Here is a 24,364-nt window from a genome sequence, read left to right on the forward strand (position 1 = left end):
AGGAAAAAAAAAGAACAGAGCACCCAACAAATGTGAGAACGCACCGAGCGTACCAACATAAGCATAGTGAGAGTACCAGGATGAGAAGAGAAAGAAAGAAGCAGAGAAAATACTGGAAGTAATAATGACTTAAAACATCCCAAATTTGGTAAAAAAAAGTCTACAGCCCTGACAAGCTCAATAAACCACAAGTAAGATAAATGGAACAAGATTCACACCCAGACACATCATAGTTAAAATTCTGAAAGACAAAGACAAAAAGAAACTCTTGAAGTCAGCAAGAGAAAAATGACTCACCCAGTACAACAGAACTCAAATAATATTAACAGCTGACTTCTAATCAGAAAAAATGGAGGGCAGAAGACAATGGGGTCACACATTCAAAATGTTGAAAGAAAACTGTCAACCAAGAATCTTATATTCAACAAACTATTTTCAAAATGAAGGTGAAATAAAGACATTCTGAGATAAACAAAAACAGAAAAATTCATTGCTAGCTGACCTGCCTCACAGGAAATACTAAAGGAAGATTGTCAGGTTGAAAGCAAGTGACACCAGAGAGTAATTCAAATCCACATGAAAAAACAAAACGTACCAACAAAGGTAATTACATAGGGAATTATAAAAAATAGTATAATTACCTATTTGTTCTCCTTTCTTCTCTTATCTGATTTAAATAGCAATTTCATAAAATAATATGTATGTAATTGTATCGTTGGGCCTATAATATATAGAAATGTAACATACTTAACAATAGCTGTGCAAAGAGGCAGAAAGAAATGAAGAGAACCAGAAATAGTAAATAAAAAGGTTAAAATGATAAACTCTAAATAGATACTTGCTCGCCTTTCTTCTCTCAACTTCTTTAAAAGACACAAAATTCTATCAAATGATACCTATAAAAATGCATTCTTGGGTTTGCCACATATATGGACGTAATATGTATAATAATAGCACAAAGAGGGGAGGAGGGTATAGATCTATACAGAAATATAGAGATTTAGGATAAATCTGAAGCAAATACTGATACTAGGGCAATCACTATAAAAAATAACTGAAAAAATATATAGCAAAAGCAAAACAAGGGAGTTAAAATGGTACACTAGAAAATATCCACTCAACAGAGAAGACGACAGCAAAGGAAAAATAGAGAAATAGAGATATGAGACTTATAGAAGGCAAACACCAAAATGGCAGATGTAAATTCTGCCTTAGCAGCAATTACATTAAATGTGAATGGATTAAACAACCTGGTGAACAGGTAGAGATTGGCAGAATGAATAAAATAACATGATCCAACTATATGCTGCGTGCAAGAGACGCATTTTAGATCCAAAGATTCAAATAGGTTGAAAGTGAAAGGATGGAAATGATACACTATGTGAATGGGAACCAAAAGAGAACTGGAGTTGGCTGTACTAATATCAGACCAAATAGACTTTAAGACAAAATTGTTACTAGAGACAAAGAGGGACACTCTGTACTAATAAAAAGGGTCTATCCATCATGAAGATACAACAGTTATAAACATATATGCACCTAAAAACAGCCTGCAAATACATGAAATTAAAACTGACAGAAATGAAGCGAGAAATAGACAACGTTAACAATAATAGTTGGAGACTTCAATACAGCAGATGGCAGAAGATCAAGAGTGTGGAAGACTTGAACAGCACTATAAATCAACCAGACATAATAGACACACACGGAACTCACCACACAGCAACAGCAGAGCAACACACCCTTTTCAAGTGAATTCTTGCAGCACAGACCAGATGCTATGCCATAAAACAAGACTCAGTAAATTTGAAAGGATTGAAAATATACGAAGTATGTTCTTTGACCACAATGGAATAAAATTAAAAATTAGTAACAGAAGAAGATTTGAGAAGCTCATAAACCTGAGGAAACTAAGACACACACACCTAAATAACCAATATGGCGAATGGGTGACTTGTGCGGTGTGTGAATTACAACTCAATCTGGTTGTTTAAAAGATGTGGTTCAAAGGAAATGTTCCCATTGGAGCTGGCACTTCCAAGATCCCTGTGTTGGGATCCCATGCATCTGCCTACAACTCTCCCAAATCGTAAGGGTCAACGTCGGGACCCAGCAAGATTATAGCGCACAGAATTCTGGAAGAAAGATGGGCCTCACCCTATCTACCTGAGAACGCAGGAGCAGACAGAGAGCCCAGACATGCGAGTTCTTAGCCTGGACTCCACGGGGCCTTTGCTGGAGGCGACTACCACAGGCTTCAGGGGGGCCTGGAGCCCCAGATTCAAGGTGAAACTCCTGGGTGGAGAGAGCACCCACACCTTTGATCAACTTTCTTGAACCAAAAAGCATTAGGACCCAAAAAGCATCTGTGGGAATCACAGAAGGAACCCCTTCCTCCAGGCACAGGGCTGGCCAAGGCCCCTCCTTCACTCAGCCACACGTCCCGGGGCTACGACAGCTCAGCTCTGCACAGCAGGTCTGGCAGGAGAGATGGAACTGCGAGCCCGAGGCCCATCAGGGTGTGTCTGTCAAGCCTCGGCTCTCTCATCTATTACGGGAGGATCCGAACAACCTCCTTGCAGGAGGTACCGTGGATTCCACGTCCCTCTCTCCTCCTCCCCCCGCCCTCCTCCCTTCCTCCCTCCCTGCCTTCTTCCTCCACATGTGTACACGTGTACTTAGGAATGCGTGTACGTGTGCACGTAGGCATGTGTGTATATGCCTAGCTCAGTGCCTGCATGCATTTAATAATCCTCCATGCAAATCAGCTGAATCTGGATCTCAAAACACCCGCCTGTGTGAGAGGAGAAACAGACTGAATGCCTCCTATCAACCCATTCTGAGAATGCTTTCATGAACAAAGGGTCCAGAATTGATGAATCCAGTCCTGGCAGCGCTGGGAATGGCCACAGGCGCCTGGGAGTTGGGCTGCAGGAGATGGTGAGGGCGGGGCTCAGTAAGCTCTGCACACATTTGGCGGGGGGAGGGGTGCGTCCAGCCTCAGCACCTGCATGTGGGACGGCCTTGGCCTCAGGCTTGTCGTGTGAACAAGGACGAGAACTGCTCTACCTCGCACGGCTGGTGTGAGCGTTGAACGAGCGTGCCCGGCCCAGAGCAGGCGCTCAATCAGCGCTCAGCACACGCGGAACCGTGAAGAGCGCAGCCCGCAGAGCTAATGCCCGGTCGCCGCGAACACCACCCATGAGGCCTGACGCTCTAAAAGCAGCAAGCCCAGGAATCGAGGACAGATCAAGGCAGGTGCTGGTGACTGTCTCTAACTGCTGACCCAGAACGCGCTGGACGGCGGGCCTGCCCCTTCCCAATGTGCTGCTTTTGGTACAAGCTGCGGCTTCCTTATCAGGAGGAGGCAGGTCAGTGTCTGCAGCTTTTCACTTGAAAATCTAAAGCCCCTCAACTTTAGACAAACGTTCCTTCTGAACATCTGCAGTGCTGCCTGCTGTTTTCCCCGTGCCCACGGCTACGGTACAGACGGGGGGCCCGGCGTCCTTGTCAACAGAGCATGTGAGGCCGAGCGAGCTGGTGCCACCCTGCCATCCCCCTGCTGTCTCGGTCCCACTGTGAGCTCATACGCAAGCCACAATTTAAAAGAAGCCATTTTAGTGAGCCTCAGGGCTCAATAAGGCCTGAATTCAGATCAGAATGAAGGTGAGACTTATTTTAGATTAAACATTGATTTAGAGTGTGAATGCCAAGGGGTGCGGCGGGCCTTCGTGTCCATCAAAGAGCTTGGTGAATTTCATCCCTGTCAAGGCTCAGCACCTCTGAAACTGAACAGTCTAGGACTGACCAGGGCCCAGCTCTCTACCGGCTGCTTTGACCGGTTTTGTTCGTGAACGTGAGAGACTGACTAGGGCGCTTGTGGGGGAAGCGGATCCCCTCCCGGAGACGCGGCCACGGCTGCCTCCAGGGAATGCCCCCTTCACCCACCCCCGACGGAGGCCTCACCCAGGACTCGCTCAGCTCCACGGAGAGTGCCCAGGTGCGAAGGAGGCCTGAGACGTGCAGGGCAGAGTCCTGGGGGTCTTGGCGGGAGTCTGACAGCCCCTCGGGGCAGGGTCTCCCTGGTCCCAGGGCTCCTGTCCTGCTCACCTGACCCTGTTAACTGACCCGGCGACGCTGTGACCAAAGTCCCCTCTTAAGCACAAGGACGCAAGAAGGGAGGCTGGCGGGAGGGGAAGCCGACGCCTGGGGCGGGGGTCCCAGGTTGTACCAGTCTGGCAGGCTCGGGGCCCCCCTTACCCAGCCGGGGTCTAGAGGCCACCAAGTTCCACGGTGACCTCCAGAAAACTCCGGGTCTCTTTCTGAAAACAAAATGGAACGAGGATGGTTTGCGGATCCGACGTCCACTTTGGGCGAGTGACTGACCTAGGAGCCAGCCTCGAGCCAGGGACCTGGGGGCCAGAGACGAGCGAGGACCTTCCTCGTCCGGGAAGGGGAGCCGCTTGTCCCCGGCTCTGCCTGCCCCGTGCGGTCGCGGGGCCCCTGGGGAGGACGGGGCCCCCGCGTAACAGGCACCCACCTCAGACTCCGTGGCGTCCCCCGACTTCTCCTGGAGGGTCCCGCCCTCGGTCAGCGCGGCACCGTTGTACTTGTTGCAGATGTCTTCATCTGAGTAGTGTAGCCCGCCGGGGCTCGGCCGAGGCGGGGACCTGGGTGGGACGGGGACACCAGTTACCCCCCACTGAGGCCTCCCGACCCCCCCTCTGGCCTGCTTCAAGGCTGAGTGGGAGAGATCCGCCGCCTCCGGCACCATTTCGGCCCCAGTGCAAACAATTTGCAGTCCCCCTGCAGCTTCACGTGACGCCTGCCCCATCTGGGGCCGGGAGCTCTCCCAAGACCATGTCCCTGCACCTGAGACCTGCCCTCTTCTTCTGCCTCTGGAAATGTCTTTCAAACATCCCTAACTTCCCCCCACCCTGCCCCCACCCCCAGCTCGGCGCTGCCCCACTGGGGGGCCCGTGGGTGTGGGCCCGGCCGAGCGGGTCCTCAGGTGGAGGCGGCACCGGGCACTGGAGCTCTTGCAGCCCTACCTGGTCCCGTTCTTCTTTGAGAAGGTGTTCTTGACGTTGAGGTGGCGGGTGCTGAGCTCCAAGGTGGCAAATCCCCCGTTGTCCAGGGTCACGGACTCCTCCACGTTGGAGATGCTCTTACCTAAAGCCGGGCGGGGAAACGAGCACAGATGCTTCAGGAAGTTGCTCCCCGACGGCCTGCTGGACGGAGCCCAGGGCCGGGCCGGTCTGCGTCAGCCAGCCAGGCAGGCAGAGTCAGGCTGGGGAGAAAGGCTGCACGTCAATCCTGCAGCAAAATGACAACGTTAGGCTTTTGGAGTTCATTTTGCTTGACACCAAAATACAAGTACTTTGATCAGTATTTTATTAAAGAGTACTCAGAATACGTGAACTTTTTAAACCATTGAGGAAATTAAATATTCAACAGATTTCAGAATAAAAGCCTCACAGTCACAGAACGAAACAGTAAGTGGAGACTAACTGCATAAGAGTGACAGCTACAGGGTGCAGCGCTTCTTTCTGCGGTGATGAAAACGCTCCAAAACTGACTGTGGTGACGGTCACACGTGTCTGTGAACGTAACTGAAAACCACTTAAAATAAGTCTATAAATACACATCAAAACATATTCTAAAATACATTAGCCGGCCACAGTTACAAGTAACCCGAGGACACGAAGAGGTCCTGGTGGCTCCGACCTCGTTCGGCACGAGAGCTGGTGTCCTCACAGCTGCCCCTCTGCTCGGGCTGGTCTCCCCCCCTTTTCCCTCCCCCGCCTTGGGAGCCCCTCCCCCAGCCACCTTCCTGACTTATCACTCACCCCCTCCTTCAGATCACAGCTCAAGGGTCGTGAGACCAGAGAGAACTTTCGGACCCTGAAGTCTTCGCCCTGTGCTTTTTCTCTCCGTGGTGCCGTCACCACGTCTGCCTTTTTCCTGTGCTGGCCTGTTCCCCGTGGTCGTCTGTCTGTCTTCCCTACCAGACCATAAGCTCTTGGAGCACAGACCCGGTTACGCTCACACAATTACGCTCGTAGTTACATCCCAGCCCCCGGGACACTGCCCGAGCACACACCAGGGGCTCCGTGTGTGTTTGTAAAATTCATCAGCCTTTCTAGACCGCGAGGGTCCTCTCTGCTGGGGGTCCCACAGCCCTCAGCTCACCTTAATGCCCTACTCGTGTGCAACGGGCAAAAGCCAGCAGGACACAGAGAGTGGTGAATGAAAGGTGAAGTTGCTTGCGAGGGGGGATTTGGGTTGATGGGAGGAGGGCAGGTGGAAACTGTTGTCAGAAGGGGAATCTGACGGCGTACACGGGAGCACGAGCGGGAGGGTTCGAACGAGACTGCAGCAGCAAAGGTTTAGGTTGTGTGTGTCTCCTGGGCAGGCAGGGAGACATTCTGGTAGACAAGTGTTTCTTTTTTTTTTTCCCCTGGGCTTCAACGATGACGTTAAATTAATGCTCCAGGGTGAGGCTGAGTATCAGAAACTGCAGGTCAGATCGGACTTTTCAGGCCTGTTTCCCAGATGGAGAAGGAGAGCGAAAGCGGGGAGATTTTCTCTGCGCCAGACATCGGATTCTGTAATAGCATTAACTCAGTAAAATGACATGCCGTTCATACACTGTAAATCCCGTAGGAATAAAATCTGATTTAAGAACACTTGTTAGAAGTGAATTTATACAGAAAAAAATAAATCCTTTCTTGGAGGGATGAATGGCTTAATGTTACAAAAGCAAATGGCAGGCACTTTAGGTGCCTGGTTTTATGAACCCTTTTGGTGCCGTGACAATGGTACCGGGGGCTGGGGTCGGGGGATCTGCTGGTCCCCGCTTCACAGAGGTATCAGAGTGTTTCCAGCACCCCGTAAGGTTCCCTCACGGACCTTCGCTGCTTATACTTCTCCACTGAGAACACCCACCATCCTGCCTTCTAGAAACATCCATTCATTAGGTTGTTCCTGACCTTCCTGTAAACGGAGTCACACTGTATGTGCCCTTTTGTGGTCGGCTTTGCCCAAGTTTGTCCATTTCTCTAATGATGGTGATTCCTTTAGCAAAGGACGCTTACTAAGCACCTACTACACACCAGGCCAGGCTGTGCTGGGAACACCGGGGACCTGGCCCACAGAGGGCTCAGAGCTGCGACGCGGGACCTAAGGCAGGTGCTCACCCTGTTAGTGAGAAGGGCTGGGCCACAAACACGATTCTGCACCATCCCCGAGCCACGCCGGAATGCCTGAGACGTGCCCCATTCACTGTTCTCGTGACACTGACGAGTGCGATTTTTCATCTGTTTAACGCTTTCCACTTTTTAACCATCACTTAACAAAATACTCCTGCATTTGAGCAACAGTGCAGATGAGGAAACAGACTCACAGAGGCCAAATGACCCAAAGGACACACGGCCCACTTGAGGGCAGAGCTGGGACAGAATCTGGTGGCCGAGGTCCAGAGCTCCTGTTTCCCTGCACCCGCTGCCTCCGAAGGGATGTCTGTTGTGCGTGTTTTATCGAATGAAATGGAATGTGGATGTGGGCACCCCGGATCCAGGAGCGAAACCCCAGATGTTTCAGCTCCAGAGCTCCCCCGTGGGGAGACAGGGAAAGGCAGGCGCCGTCCCACCTGGGCCGCAGCTCCCGTACTTCTTGTTCTGGCCGTGCAGGACCAGGGCGAACACCACCAGGAGGACGACGAGCAGGCTGGACAGCGCCACCACCAGGAGGAACCACCACTGCTCGTAGAACGGGGTCTCCACCTGAGCTGAAGGGCGACACGGCACACAGACGCGGTCACGTGGGGCAGAAACTCAGTCCCTGCCGTGAATGGGGGAGGGGAGGGCTTGAGGGGCAGCCCCGGGCACGGGGAGGGTGAGACCCCTGCCTGGTCTGGGTTGTTGTGGGCAGACCGACCCAGAGACAAGGCTCTGGTTCCACCGGCTCTTTTGGGCCCAGGGTCCTGTCCCCCCCCCCCCCCCCCTGCTCCCACCCCAGAGACTTCGCTGTCCTGGACCCTGGCCATCGTGCTTATATTCCCTCAATTTCATCTGCTTACAAATGCTGTCTGGGTTAAAGGGGGGGAGGAACAAAACCGCCTGGATTTGCTCCTCTCTCCCAGGGCCGGGGCTTCCCTCCCAGACAGCCCCCAAGTCCCCTGGCCACCTCCATCCCCGCTGCCACCCCCCGGGCCACCACCGCCGCCCGGGCCACCGGAACCACTGCTCAATTGTGTCGCCTCTTCCCGTTGTGCTCAAACCCTTGACGTCACAGAGAGCGTTCTCAGGTGGGAAGTCGGCCCCTCCTAAAAGCCCTCAGTGCTGCCCCTACTGGCCTCGGGGTGCGGTCAGTCTAAGCCTGGGAACCCCGTGACCCGAGCCCTGCCCGTGCCGAGCGCTGGACCCTTCCACACCTGCCCAGAAACCTCTGCTCGCACCCTCCGGCTGGGTGGGCCAGCCTGACTACCTGTCGGCCTCCTCCGCTGCATCAGGGCCCCCGACCCCGGAGGCTGGGCCGTGTTTTATCTATTTCGATCCTCCCGCAAAACTGAGCCGAACAACGGGCCCCCCTTAGATACGTTTTCCCAGAACGAACAGAAAAGGTTTCACTTGAAAGTTGCTTTGAAGAAGGATCGTCTTCCTCATGTTTTATTCCGTTTACTAAGAGGAGAAAAATGGGAATTGCTTCTCGGTAGGTGTTGGATGGCCCTGGGGTCCCACTTGTGCCTTCCACGAGCTTCCCTGTTTCGGGGCATCGGATGTGAGGGACGGAACAGGAAGCCCATTACAGGTGGAGCCCAAGGTCTGGCTCCCAGGAGCAGAAATCCGCAGATAAGACCTCTCCCTTATGCTAAATACCTCACTGGTTGGATGTGAAGCGTGTGCACCCTGGGAACGAGGGGGACGTCTGCTCTGGATCATGTAACAGCACAGGGAGGCTTGACAGATGACAGCACTTTAAATCCAAAATACATGAGCTGGATTTCAGGCTGTACGTTAAGTCTTCCATCTAATAAGGCCAACACATCCAAGCCGACCGCTGGGCAGTGGCGCAGAGTGGGCCTGGGCAGAAAGGTCTGGGCAGAAAGGCCTGGGCTGGGCTACAGGACTCTGGCCCCGGGTAGGGCTCCCCGCCCCCGGTCTGCACAGCGGGGCCTGAGGAGTGCCGGCAGGTGACGGCCTGCTGGCTTCTCGAAACCATGAGATGAGCGGACTGCCGACCAGCTGGCAGCCAAGGCCAGCGCGGGGATGCAACGGATTTCAGAGGAACGGTCCAGCCACGGTGCCCCATGACCTCAAGGGCCGGGAGCCGCGTGCTTACGTAGGAACTAGCCTTTGCCACCGGTTACGCGTGTGCGGAATTAAAAGCTCTGTGCATTTGGAATTGCTTTCTAATGATTTCTTGTTCATGAACGAAGGGAGGCATATCTTGAATTGCTGAACTGGGGCGATGGGTGATGGGGGTTCCTTATTCTATTCTCTCTACTTCGGGGTATGTTTACAATTTTCTTAATAAAGATGAAGGAAGCGAGGAAAATTTGACTTTTCTACGCACTGTTCATTAAACAAGCGGGTGGTGCCAGGGTCCTTCCTGCAGCCCCTCTCACTGGGCGCCCCTGGGATTCATGTTGCTCCTAGACCAGGGGCCTGAGCGCCCAAGACGCTACCCTTCCTCCAGACTCACGGCAAGGAAAGGATGAAGGATGCCTTCAATTTAAACAAGTGCAGTCAGCAGCTTGAACAAACGTGACTGCAGGGAAGGGAGACATATTTGTCTTGGTTGGAAGGAAGGCTCTCGTGGCTTCTGGCCCAGACTCGGCCTGCTCCCTTCTCCAGGGCACCTCCAGCGGTCGGTCAGCCCTCACTCAACCCCTCTAGAGCCCGGCTCGCGATCTTGGCTGCACGTAAGGACCGCTGCGGAGCTAGACGATCATCAAGCCCAGACCCGCGCCCCCGGCGATGCAATTGCTGTCCAGGGTGGGGCCCTGCTGTTTTCTAAGCATTCCCGAGGGGTGACCCTAAGGTGCAGGCGGGGTGGAGACCCGCTTCCCACCCGCGCCTGGGACCAGCCTCACCTGCCCTCCCCTCCCCACCGGCTGGTCCTCACTGGGTTCCTCACCGGCTACTTCCTCTGCCTCGTCCCAGGCTCTCCCTTCCCTGCAGCTGCCCCCCTGCACCCTTCCAGACCCAGACCCGGGCTCCCTCCTCCGAGAAGCCCTTCCTGATTTTCGGGCGGTCACTTTGTCCCCCAGCTGTTACACCCCTTGCCACGTCACTGGTGAGGACAGAGTCCGTCGCCACTGACACTCGAGCTCTGGGAAAGGCAGCCTGGCCTCCCCCGTGTCTACGGCTCCACCCAGAGCAGGGCGGGGGGCGGGCACCTCCAACTTCAGGCGCAGGGCTCAGCGGGGCCCCCGTCGGACACGACCGCGTGTCAAGGGCTACCACACTCCCCGGTGGCTGCTGGGGGCGATCTCTGCTTTTCAAAACCGGCCCGTGGCTCCACGGTGAGGACGCGTCCCCTCATGGAGGGTCCTGGGCTCCACTTTGCCGGGGAAGCCTCCTCCCCGGGGGGACCCCGCCCGGCCGGAGCTGGTGGCTCCGGCGCTCAGGGAGAGACGAGAACTCAGAACGGCTGGAGCACAGCGTGGTCGGGAGCGCGGAGCGCGCGGGAGACGCGTGCCGGTTCTCCTTCCATCCCCGTGGCTCCAGGTCACCCTCCCTGCCCCCGAAGGAGGGGCATCGCCCCGGGATTCCCGGGCAGGGCTCCTACCTGACACGGCAGCAGGGGGGCTGCTGGGCTCTCCGTAGCCCACCTGGTTCACGGCCACCACCCGGAACTCGTAGGTCACTCCTTGCCTGAGCTTGTCCAGGCTGGCGGTGTAGGATGTGGCGCCCCGCGGAATGTCCTTCACAAACATGTCCCACAGGCCTTCATCTGCAGGGCGGCGAGAGCAGAGGTCAGGGCGCCCGCGCGTGGATGCCCACTCCGCCCTCAGCTCCCGGCTCCCTCCCCGGGGGGCGGATGTGAGCAGCGGAGGCTGGGTGAGCTGCCGGGGGCGGGGGCACAGGCGGGAGAGGGGCCTCCCCCTGGTGACCAGACTCCGCTAAGGCTGCAAGCTGGCGGAGGCATTTTCCCCAGTGCTCTCCGGGCCTCTGGTTTCTCACTGGATCTCGCCTTCGGTGTAGGGTTCCGGCTCCCTACAGACCTCCGGCCACGTGTCCCTAACCCCACCTTCCAGGCTCTCTGAGGACACCCAGCCGGCGGGTCAAAGAGAAAACTTTGAACAACGCCTCTTTTGCCAGCCAGCTGCCAGCCTTGCGGTGATGCCGTCACGCTGTCCCCGCCGCCTGGGGCGGTCGCTGCAGTGTGCTCGGCGCAATTTTCCATAATCGATAATGGGTCGTGTGCTCTCGTGGGGTGAAGTCGCCGAGTGGCAGCTGGCATGGAGGTGCACGTGCTCTGGGACAACCCTGCCGGGGCCTAGTTCCCTCACCTGGGGACCCTGCCTTAACCTGCAAACCAAACTCCCCAAGTGCCAACCTCGAGTCTGAGCATCCTTTGGAAGGTCTGCAGCATCAAACCTGCCCTAAGACCAGCAGGTATTTAATCTATGCCCAGGTGCTACCGAATACAAGTATAAATTTTAAAACATATACTGAATTTTGAACAGACACCGATACACCTATGTTCATAGAGCATTATTCACAGTAGCCAGAAGGTGGAGGCAACCCAAATGTCCATCAACAGAGGAATGGATAGAGAAAAGGTGGTCCATCCATACAATGAAATATGATTCAGCCTTAAAAAGGAAGGAAACTCTGACACCTGCTACAACATGGGTGAACCCAAGGACAGGATGTTCAGTGAAGTAAGTCAGAAACAAAAAAGATAAATACTGTATGATTCCACTTATAGGAGGTCCCTAGAGCAAATTCATAGAGACAGAAAGTAGCAGGGTGGGCGCCAGGGGCCGAGGGAGGGGGAGGGGGAGTTAGGGTTTGATGGGGACAGAGTTTCAGTTTGGGAAGATGGACAAGTTCTGGAGGTGATGGTGGTGATGGTTGTGCAACAACGTGGATATACTTAATGCTACTGAACTGTACACCTAAAAATGGTTAAAATGGTAAATTTTATGTTATGTATTTTACCACAATAAAAATACATATTGAATTTCTTTAAGCCCTGACGTGTAGGAAAACATTAATAAAATTGAAATTAAAGCCAGAAAATCAGGTGCAGAGAAAAAGGAAGAAGCTAGACAGCCTTGGTGTGAAGCCTGCCTCACCACACATTAGCTGTGTGACCTTAGGGAGAGTACTTAGCCTCTCTGTGCCTCATCTGTAAGACGGTGACAACAAAGGGCATCGACATCACAGGTGTGTTGCAAGGGTTAAACAAGTTAATACTGATAAAGTGCTTAGTAAGCAGTACACTCCGTGAGTGTTGTGCAAAATAAAATATAAATCCAATTTCTAAGGAGGTTGTTCAGTAAAAAGTGGGCTCAGGGCCCAAAATGTTCATTTGAAATAGTGATCCTTCATGAATTAGAAATTCTTTTATAGGCACAGGTTTGTGATCTTTTAAAAACAGCAGGAGATCTGGAGAGGAATCTCCATGCACATTTGAATATGCATGCATACGTGCTGACAGCTTTACTGGGGCGGGGGTTATCTGGAAACCAACCTTATCACACACCTTGGAACACCAGATATGTTTGAGAGGATCAGCCCCACAGTAAACAGAAAGAGACCACTAGTGCGTAAGTTGTATTTGCATAAGGTTTAGAGTTTGCACCAATTAAGCCCTTGTAGTCACAGGTTAATGAAGGAATGGATGTGAATGAGACTTTAAAGGCATAAATCTCTGTACAGGCAAAAAGGGAGTACGATGATTATTTATTTCTAAATATTCACATTTATAGTAGTTTCTCACCAAGTTACCCATTACCACTAATAATGTCCAAATGGCAAGTCATAGCTTAAGCCTTTCTTTTCCTTCTAAAAATATGAAGGTTTACACTCATGATTGTCATAAGTGATTTATTTCTGCTTTGGCAAGAATGATCGGGGAATAATAGGCACGGAGGGTGCGCTTTCTCTGCACGTGCCACTCCCTCTGCCTGGAGACCCCGGTGTGGTGGCGGGTGTCCTCCCCCTCCACCCCCTCTCAATCATCCACGCATTCGATCCACAAATATTTAAGTGCTCCCTCTTCGGTCAGGTCCTGTTCCAGCCAACAGGGGATCAGATGAGATTTCTGCTCTCAGTGAGCTATTTATAAGTCTATGGGGGAGGGGGGGATGGAGGAAAATCAGCAAGGTCATTGCACCCTTTCAGATTCATCTTTTTGAGGCCAGCCTTGACCCACTCCTACACTCCAGGAAGAGATGGCAGCTTCTGCCAATGGGTCTCCAGAACACTTCTTTATATTTACCTGTCTGTTTGCACCACTGGGCTCTTGAATTTTTCAAGAGTTCAATAAATATCAGTTGACATGATTCATCTCCCCTTCCTTACTCCTTTCCTTCCCTTCCCTTCCCTTCCCTTTCCTCCTTCCATCCATCCTTCCATCTACCCATCCATCCATCATCCATCCCTCCATCTGTCCTTCCATCCATTCATCTTTGTGCCCCCATAGTCTTTCACAGGGCCTGGCACAGGCAAGCTTTCAGTAAATAATAACCACCACCATTTTATTTAGCACTTACTATGAGCAAGTCACTGTGCTAAGGGCTTTAAACATTGAATAAATTGTGCAATGTTTTCCCTCTAAAACGACAGATAATTTTATGCTGTGAAAGAGACTGAAGAAAAAGTACAGACTCTTGTAAACTGGATACTGCTTGAAACCATTGAAATTAAGGGACTTAAGAGTGTGAAAGGCATTCCCAGACCATCTGCAGCAGCCCTGAACACTGCTGCAGTGGGTTCTCTGGACGTCTTTTACACTAATGTTTCTGTAATGCTTTCCCGCTACTGAAGAAAAAGAATTACTTCCCCTTCCTCTACTGTCACCTAAAGTCCACATTTTATTTTAAGCGCTCTGTCATAGCTCCAGGAACTATTTGCATTTTTCATAAAAACATTTTAAAATATTGATACAGAATCTCAACACACGATTTACTTTACATTGAAAAACGCTGGGAGGGGAGGAGTCATACCACGAGAATTTCCTTCTGAAGGAAGTTCGCACTTTTATTCTGCTTAATTCCGCCTTTCCAAAATTAGCATACTCAGCATTTTAGGCTCCGCTTGTGATTCCCTGGGCTATTTATCCACTCTAATATTCACACTGCGATCACGGCGGGCAGAAAAGCCTGGCGGCTGCCGAAGCCTCCACTCTGTCTCTCCACTGTGGACTGTTTTCCTCGCTTGTATTATGTTGTTAAATATCTCAATAAATCAATGATGGAGAAAAGTATGTCTACAAATTAGGGGGGAAAATAACATTACAGAACTATTAAGCATAATGAGATTTGTGCAACTGATTTTCCATGCACCAGGATAATCCCCGGGTCTGGATTTACATTCTCAATCAATACTTGAGGGGAGTGCGGGCCCTTGTGTTTTTCTGGGGATGCACTGAGCCGGCTGCCAGACTCCAGGCGAGGTCACCCCACCGGGTGCTCAGCAGACCCCAGCCTGCCTTCCCTCCCCACTGGGGGCGCTCCTACTCCTACATCACCCTCGCGTGGGGACCTCGTGATTGGCCCGAGGAGAGCGGTTGCTCGTGTTTCCCAAAGCCACATCCCTGGGTGGCCGATGCCAGAGGCCTGAAGACCAGCCCTGCGGGCGGTGCCAGGACTTCCACCTTCCTGGGAGTCACGTCGACCTTCAGGCCGGGGCCTCTTGATGTCTGTGGCGGGGTGTCCGTGGCATCTTGCTGGGCTTGGTTCCCCTTCTTGGACGCCCAGCGCCTTCCTGGCCTCTCCTTACTGTGACACTGCTGGGAAGACGCCACCTCGAGGTATGAAGGTGGGGGAACCGTGGAGAAATAAATGTGGCAGAATGCTGCTCGATAGGCCGCACTCCGGTCACACACCTCCATCCCTGCCAGGCTCGGAAGGAAAGCTGCGTGAGGGTCCACACACGCTCGTGCGTCCCACTGGCTGGGTTTCCTTTAAAGATATGAGCTCTCGGTCCTGGCTGCCCTATGGCAGTATTTGTTCACTAAAAAAGGAGAACGGCTAATACTGAATATCCTCGAGGAGAGCAAGCGCCTTCAGTCCACACGGGTCGCTGCCCCGACCGCACTTGTTTCTGGCGCTTGGCGCAAGGCAGCTTCTCTCCCGCGGGGCCAGCACCTCACCGCCCAGGCACACCTGCTCCCGGCCGTGCCCTCGAAACCGGGGAGCAGGGACACCGCCCTCCCGAATCCCAGGGTCCGCGCTCCACTTACCCTGCCGACGCCCAGAAGCGTGTGTCTGTGGCAGGTTTCAAGGCAGACGCCAAGAAAGACGTTTGACCTCGTGGACAATCCAGCAGGGTCTCCACGCTGAGTGAAACTGTCACTCACGGCCCAAGGGTTCTGGTTCCACTAACTCACATAACCAGCACCATGACGTCGGCTTGCAGCTCTGAGCCTGGCAGCTGCTTATGTCTTAAACGCTGCCACTTCTCTTGGTGTAACTGGGCTGGGTCGGAAATTGAACTGAAACAGGTGGGGCTTACACCCGAGGCTAAATACATCTGATGATAAAACAATTGTATGTTATCCGATCCTTGTTGAAGGCAGGACGCACAATGAGATGAACGTGGAAACGCAAAGGATGGCCGGGGACCAGGACCCAGCCCAGAGAGAAGGGGCTGCAGAGCCCGACAGGCTGTCGACTCGGGGTCGTGAAGGAGAGAAGCAGTGAACACAGGCCCGTGACAGAGTCAGAACTGCGGCCGCAGCCCTCGGGCAGAGGACGCTGACTTGGCAACTTCCGTGGATGTTAAACCTTCCGAAAAGCATGGATTTTTTTCCTTTGTTCAGTTGAAAAGTCCCGCAGGCAAAGATGGGAAGTGGACAGAATGAGCGGGGAGGGGCCTGGGGGGCCCCCAGGAGGACTGCAAGTGGGCAGGGAGGGGCCCACGGGGTCAGGGGCCCTGCTCCATCTCACCCCCTCTCCTCTCTGGGCTAAATACACTACTCGTGAAAAAAGCAACACGATGTCTGCCTTGCGTTGGGTACATCCTAAATATGTATTTCACGGCTGCTGTGGGGAGGAAAATATATTTATAGTTCCTTTAGTGCCATGCTGGTCTATTGTGTAAATATGTAAATTAGGTTCCCTGATCTATACAGTAAAATGCCTCGGGACAATTTGTGCAAATAAATCATCTGCATATGCCCACTGCATAGTTTCCACCGCCTTCCTGGGAGCTTAGCAACACCGACCGGGAGGAAACAAACCTTCGCCCAACCGGACAAATGAACCTTCGGCAAGGCTGTCCTGCGGCGTCTGGGGCCGCGTCCACACTCGCTGACCGCCCTTCTCCAGGAGTGAGAGGGGGTGTGTGTCCTAGTCCGATGTGAATTTCACCAGCTGCTGTTCAGTTCGGTGTTCTCACGTTAGGGCATCAGCAGAATTTGCAGACGTTCAAGTGAAGATGCACAAGGCTGCAGGGCCACCCGCCCCGCGCCAGCCAAGCGGACGAGCTCCGTGCCTTCCAAGGGCAAGACGGAGGTGAGGCCTGGTGGGGAGATGGCAGGCAGCCTGGGGCCCCCAGGGCCACCCAACGAAGTGGCTCAGTCTTTCCAGACGCCCGCGGTGATGGGAACCTGGGTGGCCCCCTATTAAAAACTACCCCTCCCAGGGCCCCACACCACTACCAAGCTCCCTGCAGACACCACTGCCCTGCCCGGAGAGAGTGTCGCCAAAGAGCTTCGGGGCGAGAGTAAGATGATGCAGCATTTACTGTGCTGTGTAATGAGGCCTGTAATAGATGACAGCTGAGATCCAAGGCCCACGGTACCGGCACGGTGTTTAAATACTGACAATCCGTAAGTGCATTTCATCTGACTCCGAGCAGCCGCAGGCCTCCGTTAAGCGGGGAGGGCCCGGGGGAGAGGGCGTCTCTCTCAACTTTCAGTGGCTGGACGGTGAGTCCGGCAGCCTGCTCTGGTCCAGTCGAAATCGCTGGCAACCTGCTTTCCAGTGTTGAGAAAGTGAAGCAGAATCTTCGGGGCTCACTGAAAACGACAGCGTCCTCCAGGTCAGTTTCCTGGCATGTCTTGGTCCCCGTGGGTCAGCTTCCTTCCACCTTCTGGTAGTGACCCGGTGACTCAGACCGCCGGCTGGCCGCCGAAGGCTCGCGTCCGGGTGAGGCCCTCGGGTGTGGGGCGACACCCCATCAGTGCTGCACCACCTTCCAGACGCCCTGGAGCTGCACTTGTCACCACCGAGCACCCCGTTTCCTTCATCACAGCAGACGGATGAGCGAGGGCGGCACGAGGGGAGATTGACCAGCTCCCCAGGAAGCCTGAGAGCCCGCCCTCCGCACCCCGGGACGGCCCCGGGCACTCACCACGGCTAAGATCCCAGGCCCACGCGCCTGCGTCTGGCTGGCGGGGAGGTCTGTTCCCCGCAGGCCCATCCCTGACGCGAAGGTGCTCGTTTCAGAGAGACGGTGCGCTCGACTGACCACGGTGAGCAGACCATCCGTGGAGATTTAAAAAAAAATTTAAGCTAAGCTTTTTATTTTGAGATAATTGTAGATTCCCATGCAGCTGTGGGAAATAGCACAGGCATCCCATGTGTCCTTTATCCAGCGTTCCAACCCCCCCGTTCCCCCGCAAGGGTGTCGTGTTGGGAAACTACAGTACAGCGCAACCGGGAAACTGATGTTGACACAGTCCTGATGGGACCCTTTGCTGCAATGCTTGCACTTGGACACGTCTCTCCTCGAGAAACAAAAACCAAAGAAACTGTATGAGACTAAAAATAACTACGTGCATGCCCAGTTGGGACAAATTCTGGACCCAAAAGATACAGAGACCCAAAAACCCAACTGCCACTTCTGAAGAGACTGGAGCAAAAGCAGGGCACTGAGCATGCCCCCTGCACACAACACCACCTGAGAGGTGGGCAAAGCACCTAAGCCTCCCCTCTGGTCCGACTCCTGGACACACCCCTACCCTCACCCCGTATAAGGAACAAGCTCACTCCCCCCCCCGCCCCGCCCCCGTCAGGGCGTGAGCAAGCAAGGGAAGCTGTTGTTTGTTCTCGCACCCCCTGCTGCAGCAGGGGCCCCAATACAGCCTTGCCTGAATTTCCTGTCTGGCCTCTGATCAATTTCTATCGAGGAAGGAGGCCAAGAACCCTGGTCGGTAACACTGATCCAGAGCGTTTCCATCGCCCCAAGGGTGCCTCGTGCGGCCCTTTTAGAGCCACGTGTCCACTGGGATCTTTAACTCTTGTCGGGGAGACAAGCTTTCAGGTAGAAGCAAACGACTCGGCGGGAGTCTTGGGTGCGTGTCCTCTAGAGCGAGGCTTCCTAATCTTTTCTTGGTGCCGTGGACCCTCTGGTAACCTGCTGACTCTGAAGGACCCCATCTCAGAATGGTTTTCATGCATAAAATAAAACTGAAAAGGAAACCAGTTATATGGGTGATGCACCTAAATGCCTAGCAGTAACCGCAAGTTCACAGTCACGTCCGTCTCCTGGTTACGCAGAAGGTCTGGATCACGTGGGTTTTCTTTGCACCCTTGTTAAGCTACGCGGTCTTTGGAAGATGTGGTGGAGAGACGTGCATTGAGGTGACACCCTTATCTCAGGGAACTCAGAAGTCTTCGCTTCTTCATGAACGCTTTCGATAAGAAGGTCCAGCAGGGTCTGCAGACGACCGTAATTTCAACGCCCTGATGAGTGTGAACGATCTTGGGAAATCTCTGCACAGCTGGCACGTGATGTGAACGTAGCTGTGATTTCTACTGCTGGCGGTTTCACAGGTACTGCAATTACTTACGTGGTTTCTCACCTACGGTTATGGGTTGAACTGGGTCCCCTCATCATTCATACCTTCAAGGCCTAATCCTTAGTATCTCAGAATGCGACCTTATTTGGAAACAGGGTCTTTGCAGACGTAATTAGTTAAGATGAGGTCATGAGGGTGGGCCCTAAACGAGTATGACTGGGGTTCTTCTAAAAGGGGGAAGTTTGGACACAGACAGGAACACAGGGAGGAGGCCACGTGAAGAGGGAGGTAGGGGTCTGGCTGATGATTCTGCTACAAGCCAAGGACCCGCAAAGGTTGTTAGCGACACGCCAGAAGCCAGGGGAGAGGCCCGGACCAGATCCTCCCCGATGGCCCCCAGAGGGAACCAACCCTGCGTACACCTCGATCTGGGGTTCCAGCCTCCAGAACTGAGAGAGAACACGTTTCTATTATCTAAGCCACCCAGTGTTTGGTACTCGGTTATAGTAGCCGAGCAAACTAACACGTGTTTATAAGTGAAGGGAAAGCTAAATTTCAGTTAGAGGGCTAGTGAAGATAAAAACGTATTTTTTCCCGTTGGAGCTGATGGAGCCCCTTGGTGCGCCTGAGCAAGGCAACCTCTGCAATAAACGCTCTCCCTGCATTTGGGGAGCAAACGGCTTTGCCTCCTCAGGTCAGTGCAACCCCCACTGCCTCAGTCTGGGCCCAGACCTCGCAGGGCCTTTCAGCCACGGCACTTGTTGATCTCCGAAAGTGCCCCGGGTCAGATGTCGCCAGCAGAGAGCTGGCTGGCTCTTCTGGGGGCCACTGCTTTCAGAGGTACGGGGGGAACACGTGACCACAGAGGCCTCTGGCGAGTCCAGCCCCGTCACGGATTTGGGACCCTCCATTTCCAGAAAAGGCCAAATGCCCTGCTTATCAGAAACTTCCGGGATGCCCCAGGCCCGGGGCTGAACGTGGGCATTCTTGAGCCAAAGAAGTATTCACATCGCCTTGACGTAGAAACTGTTTCGGTTTTATGTACTAGGTTTCTCCTTAGAAGTTTCTAGAAGGCACTTCTAACCAGTAATCTTTCGAAAGCCATTTGGTGGGAGGAGGGGCGCCTGTGACACAGTGGCGTCTGCAGCTCCGGGGACCTTCCCTCTTGGTCTAATAGCTTCTTTAAACACCACACTGACATGCTCGCGGCGCCGCAGTCCAGCTGGCGGCGGGGCCTGGTGATTCGCTTTCCAAGTGCGTCCCTGGCACGCCGTGTATTTTCATGCTCGGATGTTCACGCTGAGACGTACGGCCGTCTGAAGGTCGCGGTGAACGTGCCCGGGGCTCCTGCGAGGGTGATACCCCCCCAGCTCCAGCTGTAACATCCGACTCAAACCATCGTTCACTTTCCAGTGATGTCCGCCCTTAGGTATTACTTGAACAGAGAGAAGGCGGAAGCCCTCTTAGGGCAGATGGGGTCGGGGCGGATCTCAACCCGCTCTCAGCGGATGGCGTGTGGGTTTCACTGCTAACAGGAAGGTTCATAATGATCCGAAATGAGCAGGTCGCCCTCCACCGAGATCTCGAGCGGAGCCTCTGAAAACACGCGTGGGTCTCACCGGTGAGCTGAGGACGTCCTTAAGGGGCCCTAAGTTCTCATGCATGTGTATCCGAGTGACACTCATCCTCCCCCTAAGCCTGGGTAACGTGGCCAGAACGCCATGGGTCTGACGCCCGTGAGGCCGCTAGCGCAGCCGTGGTTATGAAAACGGGGGGATGGGGGCTTCCCCGGTGGTCCAGTGGGTAGGGCTCCGCGCTCCCAATGGGGTTCCATCCCTGCTCAGGGAACTAGCTCCCGCAGGCCGCAACTAAGAGTCCGCAGGCCGCAACAAAGATCTCGCGTGCCGCATCTGAGACCCAGCGCGGCCAAAATAAATAAATATTAAAAGAAAAACAACAACGGGGGGTGGGGGAGTGGGAGGGAGCCTCTCATTTCAAGTCAATGCCCTCCGTCTCCACGTCATCAGGGAAATGCTGGGCCGGGGAGGCCCCAAGCTCTGACACGTCCCCTCTTTTACAGATGCAGAGACACCGTCTCGGGGTTTCGCCCGCCCTACCTGAGGGCCTGGCCTCGATGACGTAGCCCGTGGTGGGCGTCCTGCCCGCGCGGCCCTCCGTCCACTGCAGGGTGAGCTCAGAGGCGGATCTGGTGACCGAGACGTCTCGAGGGGAGCCCGGGGAACCTGTGGACAGAGGAGAAAAGAGCGGGTGGGCTTTGGCCCGGGACTCCTGGGCCTGCAGAGGGGCCAGCTCTGCTGCTAGGTCTCCAGGCGGGGTCAGTCCCTCATCTTGAAAGTCGGGGTGGGGCTGACACTGGCCTCACAGGGTCCGTCAGAGCATCAAGAGAGCTGAGGCGTGGAGGTGCCCGCTCGATCCACTGCCCTCTCCTCCGAAAGCGCTTAAACAGAGGCCAAGGGCATTCGTGCAGTGGGAACTGTGTGGCTCCTCTTCATGATAGGAAGACTTTAAATTTTTCTCATGTATCTTATTTCAAAAATTGAATGCACTTCTTTTCTCTTACTTTTTTTCCAGAAAACAAACACAAACTGGACACGCTTAACACCTAAGCACTTGCTCGCCCGCACTGAATGCGTCCACGTGCAGACGTTCAGGTAACACACGCCTTGGAAGGCGGGGCCAAAAGAGTCCTGAGACCCCTGACCAGACAAAGGAGGCCCGATACTCACCCTCGGCCGGGCCGGCCGTGACGCTGGCCCGCAGCTCGGGCCCGTAGGCGATGGTCCGCGCTTGCACTCGGAAGAAGTAGGTCACCCCCTTGGTGAGGTCGCGCACCTTCAGCCAGCGTTGCCAGTTCCCCTTCACGTCCACCGTCACCACCTTGCTCACCCCTAGAGCCGCCGGGAAGGGCGAGAGGGGCCCTGAGCACCGAGGGGGCCGCGGGGTTTGCTGAGGAAGCATTTCTCACCACTGGGACGTTAAGTGGTGGTAATGGCCGGTTTCCAACACAGATAAGTGCAATTAGAGTCTAAGCTTGATAAGCGGGTGCCGACACAGGGAAGAGCCCCCCTCACAGCACGCGGGAGGCGGTCCCGGTTCACTGGCCACGTCGGGGTGAGAGAACCCCGGCGACCGGCACCAAGGGGGGGGCAGGCCCCTGACGTCTGGAGGGTCCCTCCCCACTTGGCTCGGAGCTGCACAAAGCCCTGTGTCACGTCGGAGGCGACCTCGGGCTTCCCAACTTAGTCGGGGGGGAGGACGTGGAGGAGGGAGATGGAGCAAGGCTCTGCATGGGCTGAAGGCGGCCCCCCCGCGGGGACCACCCTGCGGCCTAAAGGCTTTGGCGACGCATGACAACTTCATCCACAGACCCTGAAACATGGCGAGCCTGTCACCACAGAGAGCGGTGGTGACACAGCTCCACAGACCTGTGCCAGCACAGAGACGCTTCCCGCACAAAAACAGACACCGAGCAGATGTGATGCTGGGTGTACTAGGTTTAATTAGAAAATAGAGGTGGGACACTTTGGCAAGGGGATACAAACTGAAAATTACACAAACGCAGCATTTTCCAGAAGGGAAAATAGGGTTCTCTGGTAAAACAAGTCTGAAAATGAAGCATTCAAACAAAAAAAGCTACATAAGCTCTAGACTGCGGGACTTCTCAGAGCCTTCAACACACCGGTGTCTGTCGGGCACCTCTTGGAGGAGGATGTCAGGCTGGGGCAATTCCAGGACTTGTTAGTCAGCAGAGGTCGTGTGGAAGAGCCACACTGGGTGCCTGCTGTCCTGGGTCCAGCGTCCACGCCACCGTGTCCCACACACAGAGAACGGCTGTCCTTCCCAAGACCAAGGGGCCACCTGCCCTCGCTGCGACCGGCCGGTGTTATCGGCACCTTGAATCCTAGGCTGGCCTTGACCTCAGAAGAGCCCAACAACGTGCGTCCTCGCTACAAAGTGGGTCCAGCTTTCAAAGTCATCAAAGCAAATTCCTCAGATCCTACAGGTCTCCAGAACCCCTTCTAGTTGGTTTACTGTCTTCATATTGAGCCTTTTATAAAACATTTGTTCAGCTAAACGATTCTCTTCCAAGTTATTTTGGAGCAACTTGGGCTGCTCTTGCGTGATTGGAGCTTTTCGGTAGAGAAGCAGGGCCATTTCTGCACAGAGAGGCCGCCCCTCAGCTGCTTCGCTCCAGAATGGGGTTTCAGGGATGACAATCTGCACACGTGGTTGACTGTCAGCAGTGAACACACGGGATCCTGCCAGATATAAAGTTTTTCTGGAGAGCAGCCCCTTTTTTTGTTAAAAAAATGCCCTCCTTCTCCTCGGAGCAAAACCAACCCCGTGCACAGATTTTGTGAATTCTGTCCCACCAGGAGGAAGAGCTAGTCTGCTCCCCTCCCTCCACCCCATCCCAAGCACGTCAGCATCTTATTTATTTAGTCAATTTTAAAACCATGCCCTGCACTCCAAACCTCAGGGTGCAATCGCCTGAAATACTTCCATTTCAAACATGTAAGAAAACATAAAAATAGCTCTTCTACAGAATCAGATTCCCAAGAACACGAATCAGTGTTCCGAGGGTCTGGGGGCTCCCCACGCAGCCAGGCCTACTTTCCTGGTTGGGGGACCCGGGGTCCACAGCACTGCAGTACCACATCGACGCCCCTGTTCCCGGGGCCTGGGCTGCAGGCTGCCTGACCGGGGTCTGCAGGTGTCCCTCCAGACGCTGCCCGGGCCTGGGGGAGGGGGCACGAAGAAGGGTCACCCCAGGGTGAGGTCACTGCTTTACAACTGCTTTTTTACTGTCTTTACCACAAACTTGTGTATGTGTACATCAACAAAAATATCATATCTTCGGTGATCTTCACAAGGGAACTGGCGTTACCACAGAGAGTTAATATAAAACAAAGATGCTTGAGGTTCTCCGTACGTTTGCAGCCATATCTCTGGGAGATGCACGGGTCCTCAGAGGCATATGAGAGTACTGAAATGGTTCGGAGTCCCGCTTACTACTTTCATGGTTCCCTGCGTAAATCCCAGATCCAACAGCGAAGGGGGTGAGGGCCAGGCTTCTCCAGGAGATGCCTTCCAGGAGGCCTGCACACCCATCACATCAGCCAGCCGCCCTAAGGGGAGGAGATACAGAATCGGGGAACTGGGGGCCGCTGGGGAGGGATGGGCCCAGGTGTGGGGACGTAGGGCAGCCAGGGCTGGACCAGGGCCCGAGGTGCCGGGCAGCCTGCCCTCAGCGGGTCCGGGAAGCTGTGTGGTGCTTTCACAGCCGCGGCCTGGTGTTCAGCCTCTCTGTTCTCACCCACAACTCTGTCCACGGTGTCGGGCCTGCTCAGCTAGGCCACGGCGCGGTCTTAGGTCAGAATGCCCCAAAGAGCCCTGGCAGAGAGGCGCCCAGGGC

General features: G+C 54.1%; 1 protein-coding gene across 1 annotated transcript in view; it reads right to left on the reverse strand.

Moving 5' to 3' along the window:
• Nucleotides 1-24,364, reverse strand: part of SDK1 (sidekick cell adhesion molecule 1) — an 824,383-nt gene that overhangs the window by 12,596 nt on the left and 787,423 nt on the right. The window contains exons 41-46 of the mRNA XM_036826800.1: nucleotides 21,675-21,836; nucleotides 21,045-21,170; nucleotides 10,795-10,959; nucleotides 7,652-7,789; nucleotides 5,052-5,172; nucleotides 4,541-4,670 (exon numbers count right to left, since the gene is read on the reverse strand). Of these exons, the coding sequence (XP_036682695.1) occupies nucleotides 4,541-4,670; nucleotides 5,052-5,172; nucleotides 7,652-7,789; nucleotides 10,795-10,959; nucleotides 21,045-21,170; nucleotides 21,675-21,836 (842 nt within the window). The remainder of the gene's footprint in view (nucleotides 1-4,540; nucleotides 4,671-5,051; nucleotides 5,173-7,651; nucleotides 7,790-10,794; nucleotides 10,960-21,044; nucleotides 21,171-21,674; nucleotides 21,837-24,364) is intronic.

Source organism: Balaenoptera musculus, chromosome 15, assembly GCF_009873245.2.
Source record: "Balaenoptera musculus isolate JJ_BM4_2016_0621 chromosome 15, mBalMus1.pri.v3, whole genome shotgun sequence".
Lineage (NCBI taxonomy): Eukaryota > Metazoa > Chordata > Mammalia > Artiodactyla > Balaenopteridae > Balaenoptera > Balaenoptera musculus.